The following is a 10,095-nucleotide window of genomic DNA, read 5'->3' as shown; positions in this document are numbered from 1 at the left end:
AGGAACTACTAGTAATGTTTAATTAATTAATTACAATTTCATGTAATTAAAATTAATGTCGCAGTTGGGGAAAAAACATCTAACATGAACAAATTTAGAAAGATGACTCATTAATTTATGTAAACTATCAGCCATAAATCTGAACCAATCAACAAATTTAATATACATATTTTAGATACCTTTTTCAAAAAAGAAATATATTTTTCTGTAGAATTTGGAATTACAATAATATCTTCAATGTTTAAACTGAATTTGCAAACAACAAAATGAGAATCATAATTAGAATAGTGAAGAATAAAAGTTTGACTCCTTTCCAAGTTGCATGCAGAACAAAGTTCAGCACAATACTTGCCTATTAAATGATAATGATGTAATACTTTATATAAATTGTAAGTGAACTGACATTTACATATTTCACAGGATGTAGCATTATCATATTAATTTATCCCTCTCATTCATTTTATGTTAATATTAGCCATGTTACTTATTTTTAAACATATTTCAGTTACAAACTTCATAAAAGAATGAGCAATGTTTTCACCTCTATAAAGTACCGGTTCAGTTCGAACAATAGAATGTATAACACTTAGAACATTTTTGGTTAGAACAAAATAGATACAATAACTCAATGGAATATGACATTCAGTTCCAACGGTAAATGACAAACCTATTTTTGGATATTTCATTTTCTATATGTATGAGTAGACATTCAAAATCGGCATATGCGACAATAAGAATAGATATCATGATTATTTTAAAATTTTAAGACAGAACTGGAAATCAATGGCAGTGTTATTACCACAACAGAATTGTTTAATTATTCACATTTAGGTAGGTTACGTGTTTTTATGGCAATTTACTGTCAATTTCATCTGGTTGATATGGATTGTTTGCTTTCACATACTTTTTAAGACAAACAAAGATTTCTCCTCTAATATTCTTTAAGACATATAAATGTCATAATCTGTGATCAATTCCAGTGAAACTCACATTTTATAAAGCACAGCATCAAATGAAAAGTCAGGATTTCGATTATGTATGCACAATTTAAACCATACTCTCTCAAACACTGTAAAGAAAAATTTTCATATAAGTCAACTTAAAGGTAATCATATTTCAAATACAGATCACAATATTCAACCACAATTTTAATTTTAAATGATCCCAAACAATTTTAGCATGTGTATAAATCATCTTTGACATCTTCTCTCATACGGGATTATGTGATAACGTCTGCTCTAAGATGTTACATGAATTTATATATTCATAAGGATAAACTCCTTTTCGAGTCATAAGATTCCAGTATAAAACTTTTTTTTAAATGATTACATTTTTCTGTAGGCAATATTTTAACCACATAGTCTAAGCTATACGACAAAACAAATTGAATTAACAAAACAAATAGACAAAACTACCAACAGTTTTTGTAAATAAAATATATTTTTCAGTCGAGTTAGGGATTAAATTAATTTTTTTTCTTGTCATCCAAGCTCCCTAACAATAAAATGCAAGTTATAATTTGAACTATTACGAATGAAGAATATGAGAAACATTTGATTTCATCTTTGGAAATTACATTTGTTAGATAAAGCAGTTCTATATTTGTTTGCACCCATCTCAAATGGGTATTATTTACAAACTAAATTTCATTCTACACATCTGACAACAAATTGATGATTCCAACAGAAATCTGTCTTTATCAGTAACAATAATTTTTTGTTGATTTTGACAATAAAAAATTCAATTTTTGAACAGATATCAGTAAGCACCAACATGAATTTCTGTGAAACACCTTTTCATCTATATAAAAAAGAGTAAATTCTGGAAGTGATGAATTAGAGACAAAATATAAACAGAAACTCATTGAAATATGATGTTCTGTAGACACTGTGAAAGGTTTTTTGTTTCTGGAATAACATGTAGAAACAGGCTTTAATACATATTCAAAATTTGCATTACAGACAATTGGCACCATAAACATATGGTGAAAGTTTTTAAATTTTAACAATGGAGATGATCCATCTTCTTCAACTGCTGAGAGTATAATCTTTGTTGATGCATTAACCTTACATTTTTTAGTATTCTACCACTTCATTTTCGATAGTATAAACATGGATATGTGGCTGTATTAAATGTTACCATATATCTATTCAAAATGATGAAAGCTTGGGAATCATAAAAATCCATAATATATTAAATGATTGCTGACCTAAGATAGTACTTATTTGAATATTTCTTTCTTTAATTCATATAAGTAAATTTTTTTAGTAACTCAGCAAATCGAAAATTTTAAACAATAATTATATACTTTTTCTTTTTTTAATAACATTTGGGTACAAATTTTATTAGCCAGTTATTATTTTGGTGTTTCACTTTCAACTAAAATGCTTTAAATTAAGTATAAAATACTATCTTTAAGCTGGAAAGTAGTTGCAGTGAATTGTAATAAATGAAGAAAATCTTTTTGGTGAACAGTTTCAAAGTAACATTGCACCAAACTGTAAACATACAATGTAAAAATATTCCAATATCTGTGAATGGTTAAGTGCAAAAATAAAATAATTAAATGAACTTCTTGATAGTAGTAATGTTAATTGCACTGTTTGGGAATGATGTGTAAACAAAAATTGATGCCTACTTCAAGGTGAATTATTTCAGTTCAAGCTTTGATAGAGGTGATAATAATGGGAAAAAATGAATTCCAATACCTGGTTTGAATGCTTAAAAAATTTTCATTAAACTATAGAATTACTTTTGTATGGAGTCAATGATATTAATGCAATAAAAATTGTAGAATGGAAGAGCAAGTAAAAATTGAGCGAGTTATATTGTGGATTATTATTCTGAAATTCTTTGGCTGAACATGGTAATTATATTGCATGACTAAGGTCAATCTATTGAACTTCTTAAAAACACAGTTGTCTAAATTTTCCAATTTTAATGACAATTTCTATTAAGAACATGATAAAATGTAGCAACATGTTTTTACTTTCTTGTACGAAGTAAAGAAAGTATTGTGATTCCAAAAAATTTTTATTTTCAGATTTCAATGAAAAGTGCCCAAAAATCCCAAAAATTTGGATTTTGGTCTTTTTCTTAACTGCAGTAATAAGCCCTCATTGAGAGCTTTCCAACCTTATATTATAGGTGCTTATTTTCATTGGTTCCGGAGTTATAGCCAAATAAAATTTTAATTAACAAATTATTTGGATCTTACAAGGGAAGGTACATCAGCACGTTTTTTTTTTTAATTTAAATGTACTAATTTATTAATAATTATTAACCCGTGGTTGTAAAAAAAGTTTTACAATAATTAATAATTCAATAACAACAATAAAAAAAAAAATTATACGTTATTAGTAAAATAAAATTTTATGTACTTTTACAATATTCTCGTAAGTCAGAGTCTCGTAAATCATCATTTCGTTTATTTGTTTTTTGTTGCCAATCATTTAATTGCTCTTTGGTTTGATATAATTCATTTGATCTTAATTTGTATACATGTTCACTAGTTTCAGCAACTGTGTAACTGTCCACCTTCATTAAAGAATTGGAGGATCATATCTCTCTTTCAAATGAAATAAGTTTAAATGAAGTGCTACAAAAAATGTGTATAAAACACATGTAATAGGCAAACAAGGAAGTCATGTAATATCCACATCAGATTTTTTTTGTTTACAATCCCATCCATACAAAACAATCACTTAAAGATGACAATTAGCCAGAGTAGAAGATTTTTGTTGATGTCACAGTGGTTTCTGTTTTATAAAGGTTTACTGTAATTTAATTGCAAAGTGTTTTCAGCCATCAAAATATTGATATATCAGAAAGCTATATCACGTATGAACATTAAAAACTTTCTTGATAGCATTCTGAATGACCTACACAAAGTTTCACCTTTGTGTCTGTAATAGTTTCCGATACTTACAACAACATTAGCAATAAACTAGACAAACAGGGGGCGCTTTACTTCTTTTAAAATTTGTTTAACAATTAAACATTTTCAAAAAGAAATATATGGTCTTTTAACTGATTACAAGCTGTGCAACAGCTTGCAATCAGTTAAACGGCTAGAGTATATAAGTTCAGTTAACAGTTCAGTAAATAGTTAGTGAACAAGTTATTTGTTGTGTAGACATCACAAATTATCTGATTTTAAATGTAGTCAGTACAAAGACTTAATTCACTGCAAGGTAAAAAATATTCTAAAATATCTGGACATAAAACTACAGTTATGTGAAAGAGTTTTATTTTATTATTTTTTTAAATATTTATGGATAAATATCCTGATTACTCTGACCCAAATAGGTTTAATTTCAAGAAAATGTACCTAACACAAATGCCATTAAAAAAATAAAACAAAACACTTTCTACAAAGAAAAAGTACTTTATGTATTTTATAACAATAAAAAATGAACAAATAATAAGAAAAATATGTATTTCCTAATTTAATTAATACATTAATCAACAGTTAATTTTATTCTTTTTGTTCAGATTTCTCTTTCTTCTTAATGTTCTCCTTGAACTTCCAAGAAGATTTTCCTCTATGATCCTAAGACACAAATTATTATCTGAATTACAGACAGGCATATATTAAATATACATACATTTTGATTAAAAATATCTGTGAGAAAGAAATAAATTACAATAAGCATAATTAGGAAAATAAAAACCTATTTACAAATGCAGTGTAGAAAACTCACCATTTAAATTCTCCTACTGTATAGAACTCACCAATTGAGGGTGATGTCTTTCAATTCTCAATGATCGTTGGTTGTCAGTCTTCATTTTGAATTATAATTTTTACTATTACTAGTATAATCTTATTTTTAGAAGAAAAAAAAATTGACACTTCTGTATCAGATTTTGGACTGTAACTCTTTTTCTCTGTTCTAATGTAAATTTCCTTTATTTTTTTTTCTTTAATGAATTAACAAATTACTTTCTTTTTGTTGGTTCTAAAACCTAAAAATATTCATTTAGTGGACTGTAAATCCAAGAGTAATTATGGATAATAAATAATGTGCGGAATTGCTCAAAATCTTATTATTATTGTTCACTGAAAACCATAAATAATGTTAACTTACGCAGAATTGTAATCCTACAATCGTGAATTTTATATGTCGACATGAATTCTCTTGATTTTTATGAAGCATACGATTATAAAAAGAAAATCAAAACATAATATTTAAAGAATTTTTTATATTACCTTAGATTCACATATTAAAACATAACATAAGATATTAGATTCACGTATTAAAACATAACATAAGATATTTCAGCATTAATTGAAACATATTAAATTTTTAACAAGCAATTGTAGAGAGAGAGAGTTTACATTTTGTAGTGTCTTATACATTAGATTGAGGTGAACTGATAGAACATGGTTTTAATATGTTAAAAGAAAACAATACAACAATCCAAAAGATGATTTTCTTTTGTTTTAAATTAAAGTTCTTCTTATTACCATAAACACATGAAATGATATAGTTAAATCTTAATAAATAATACAAAACTTATTACATTGCTGATACACAGCTACATAAATCCGAACGCCTATCGTTCGAGTAGCGGACTGATGCCAGCACATCCCGCAGCAGAGATTAAAACTAACTAACCAGCAGGATGCGAACCATATGTTCAGTAAAAACACGCTGAACACTTTTTTCATACAAATTTGAATATAGATTTATTACACACAGCACAAACACAAAACATGAACTCCACATTTTCTATGAACAACTAATTCATTTCATATTATAATATAATCAGTTAAATGTATTGAGTGTTTGCAAAAACATTTACATAGTAAATAACTAGATGTTATAATTTCTGTTCTTGCCAATCGATCTTTCCAACTGATATTCCTTTACAATTTTTAGAGAAATCACATTCATTCACTTACGTTCCTAGTTCATAACACTGTTTTCCACCTTACAAATGACACGTCTAGATGTAATATATACATACATGTATATATATATATATATATATATATTTATTTGGTGCAGATGAGCACCAAAACAGTCATGGCCTATTGTTATCCTGAACATGGCGCCACACTCTCACTTCTACGACTGTCAGGTATTATAGCTTCATTCTCAAGTAACAAAGACCATATTTTATATTCACTGCACAAGATGAGGTACTGTCAAGTAGAAACTCTGAATTTGTTATTAATAAGGAGCTTTGCTGGATTATAAGACAATATAGGTGGCTCCAGAAACAAGATTTGTATACCATTTTTGGCCAAGAGATTGGCCTCTTCATTTTCATATATAACACATGGAATGGAATCCACTGAAAAATCACTTCCTTTCCCGCAACTTGTAGCAGCCTAATCGGGGTCCATATATGAGAGTTATTTTTTTTTTCAAGGTCCGATCAGTCGCAAAATAAAAACCAGCACAAAAATCGGATGAACCTTTGCGCATATGTGTTGCGCAGTGTCTCTAGTATGGCCTTCAATCATGCTGCGTCACTTCGTTTAGTTCTGAACATGCAGCTAGCACGTAAACATGTCTATAACAATAGCATCTCCCACCAAGTGTGAAGTGCGTGTGGTAATTCAATTTCTTCAGGCTGAGGGGTGTAATGTGGCTGAAATTCATTGACGAATAAGTAATGTGTATGGTGAAACTTCAATGAGTGACAGCAAAGTGCGACAATGGTGCAGGAACTTTAAAGCAGGACGTGCAGATGTTCATAATGCAGGCAGTCAGGGAAGCAAGCAAGTGTCAACCGATGATCTCGTTAAGCGAGTGGATGAGGCAATTCAAGAAAATTGTCGGTTCACAATTTCTGTATTGAGTGATTCGTTTCCTGAAATTTCAAGGTCAGCTCTCTACACCATTGTGAGTGAGAGACTTCATTACCGCAAACTGTGTGCAAGATGGGTTCCCAAGATGCTGTCCGACCATCACAAAACAATGAGAATGGATGCCTCCCTAACGTTTCTCCAGTGCTACCACAATGAAGGAGAAGATTTTTTGAACAAAATTGTTACAGGGAACGAGACATGGGTCCATTTCAAAACTGAAGAAACAAAAGAACAATCCAAACAGTGGATGCGCATTCTCATTCTCCCAGTAAACCAAAGAAGTTCAAGCGAACCTTCTCCAACAGAAAGTGTGTATGGCTACTGTGTTCTGGGACCGGAATGGAGTTCTCGTGGTGGAATTCATGGAATGTGGCACAACCATCACTGCAGCCTCATACTGTGTGACTCTTCAACGTCTATAAAGGGCAATTCAGAATAAGCAGAGAGGAATGTTGTTATCAGGCAGTGTCTTTCTCCATGACAATGCTTGGCCGCACACTGCAGATGTAAGAAATTCCTGCAGCGTTTTCGTTGAGAAGTGTTTGATCACCCACCGAACAGCCTGGACTTGGCTCCATTCGATTTTCACCTCTTTGCTCACATGAAATGCTGGCTAGGAGGACAACATTTTCACACAGACCAGCTAGAAACATGGCTGAAAACACAGGCAGCTCAGTTCTATGACAAGGGTATTGGAAAGTTGGTATCACACTACGACAAATGTCTAAATCGGAGTGGCGACTATGTAGAGAAATAGCGTAACTATGGAAGTACTTGTTACAAATAAAAAATTTTTTATTTTCACAGTGGTTTTAATTTCATGACCGACCGGACCTTGAAAAAAAATAACCCTCGTATCCAAGATCTTTAAAGATATTGGATATTGGAAATATGTTATAGCTAGAATAGCAGCTTTTGAGTCCAAAGAGTTTTGCCTTACCAAAGACATGCATTTATACAAAGAGCTGTCAAAGGGCAATGTCAATCGCAGCAACCTCCTGATCAAAGTTTAAATGGTATTTCCCAATTGAATAATAAAAAGAGAAGAGCTCACACTCTGGAATCAGTATTACTTTCCTGATCAAAACATGAGCCATCAGTATATACCCATAGCCATTCATTTTTGGGGTACAGTGTTATCACATGTTCCATGGAAATATTCTGCCAGACAATGGGGTTAAGGTCTTACTCTCTGATCTCTAGTTTCTGTATTTCAAGTGTTGCTGACATATGGTGCCAATTTTGATAGCACAAAGTGGAAACAGAGGTTCTGGAAACTTCTATTTCCACTTTGAAGTGGGAATAGCCGGGCTTCTACTGGTGGGCAGAACCTTTCTTTTAATTCTGTGACATACTGGAAAGAAACCTTTTTGTGTTTTCAAGTGGCAATTTTCTGCACGATAACTTTAACATAAACTGATGAAAGGAATAAGTTTTCCATATTATCATACAATTAGTCCCTGCAACTCAGAACGAACAGGAGTGTTTTTAGTAGTGACCAAAAGAGCTAGAATAGGAATTGTTTTTACAGCTCCTGCAATGAGCCGCATGGCCTGACTCTGAACTAGTTCTAGATCAGATGTGTCAACAGTTATAATATTTTTGCTAACGTACAGAATTTATATAAACATACAGGTTTTTATATAAATCCTAAAAGTGTCCTTTAATCCTCCGAATTCATAGGGATGAGGTAGAGTTGATAATGAAAAAAAATATTTAAAGTAAATATTGTGCTAATATATAAAAATTATAATTAAAAGTGAAGACTGGCAATCAATGATCATTGAGGACTGAAATACTTCTCTCAATTGTTGAGTTCTGTTCAATAAGAGAATCAAATTGTGAGTTCCCCTTTTGGTCATAGTTAATTTATTAATATTAATAATCAATAAAATAGAATGGATATTGTACTTAAATTACGTTTAAACTATTAATGTAAAAATAAAATTATTATTAAAAACTATTCATATTTTCTCTACAGACTTGAAACAGTGTAAAAAAAGACACAAGCTACAGGTTTTCTCTCAATGAAATGATGTTCACTATCCAATTAATCCTTACAGTGAACAGAGAGAAGACGACACTTGTAGGACATCAGCCCTCAATTTCAGTGGCTTGACATCCAAATATATTTGGCTTAATGAAAATACCAACGTGAAACCACTGCTCTCCTCACCCACTTTCTCTAGTAAGCATGGCATGGGATGCTTGTTCTATATGACGACTAGGTACTTTTTTCAAGTGTTTTGTAGTTTATACCAGGTCAGTGACAACCATTATAGAAAACAACAGAGGAAAACATATAATGCTGGAACACCAAATTTCTTTTAGAAGAGATGTGACATACTATGAGCCATATTCATAAAGTAAGGTCTATCAACTAACATTTAAATATTAGCAGGTCTGAACATAGTTTCATGCATGCAGGGCCATCTATCAGCTATTTATGAAGCCACTGCAGTTGTTTTGATTTAGTAGTCGTTTGCCTGCTGGTGAATGCAGATAACAATGTCCGCGACAATCGTTTCTCCTGCCAGTTGTGAAGTGCATGCTGTGATTCAATTTTTGTGTGCAAAAGGATCTTCAGCTGCTGAAATTGATTGGGAGTTGTGTCTAGTGTACAGAACTAAGTAATGAGTGAAAGAAAGGTTAGACAATGGTGTCAAGATTTTAAAAATGGCCATACAAATGTGCATGACCAAGAATGGAGTAGCAGGTCCAGTATTCTGACTGATGAAATCATTGAACAAGTGAACCAAAAACTGCGAAGTGATCGGCAATTGACGATTGGTGCTCTGGCTGATGAATTTCTACATGTTGGACACACCTCTATCAATACAAGTGTCACAGAAAAGCTCAGATATCACAAATTGTGTGCAAGGTGGGTACCGAAAAAGCTCACCAACCAACACAAAGAGCAAAAAATGTGCAGCAGATGAGCGTTTTGGACTGCTATCAACAACATGGAGATGACTTGTTTTCCCACATTGTTACGGGCAATGAGACGTGGATATCCTACACCAATGCAGTGGCATCATTCAAGTTCTCCAAAACTGAAAAAGTTTAAGCAATTTCTGTACTTGAGTCGAAATATGTTAACTACTGTTTTTTTGGGACGAAAAGGTCATAATTTTGGTTAATTTCATGGAATGTGGATCAACAGTTACAGCTGACATGTACTGCGAAACACTCACCAAACCGAGACGTACAATCCAAAATTGACGATGCAGGAAACTGTCGTCTGGCATAATCCTCCTTCATGACAATCCGCGTCT

The 10,095-nt window shown here is 31.6% G+C and overlaps 1 protein-coding gene across 1 annotated transcript in view; it reads right to left on the bottom strand.

Moving 5' to 3' along the window:
• Nucleotides 1-4,421: 4,421 nt before the first annotated feature.
• CysRS-m (cysteine--tRNA ligase-like protein, mitochondrial) overlaps nt 4,422-10,095 on the bottom strand; it is a 45,601-nt gene continuing 39,927 nt past the window's right edge. The window contains exon 11 of the mRNA XM_075371393.1: nt 4,422-4,552. Within this exon, the coding sequence (XP_075227508.1) occupies nt 4,478-4,552 (75 nt within the window). The 3' untranslated portion in view covers nt 4,422-4,477. The remainder of the gene's footprint in view (nt 4,553-10,095) is intronic.

Source organism: Lycorma delicatula, chromosome 7 (assembly GCF_047948215.1).
Source record: "Lycorma delicatula isolate Av1 chromosome 7, ASM4794821v1, whole genome shotgun sequence".
NCBI classification, from domain to species: domain Eukaryota; kingdom Metazoa; phylum Arthropoda; class Insecta; order Hemiptera; family Fulgoridae; genus Lycorma; species Lycorma delicatula.
The sequence above is the reverse complement of the archived record's forward strand: the minus strand, read 5'-3'. Positions and strand labels throughout refer to the sequence as shown.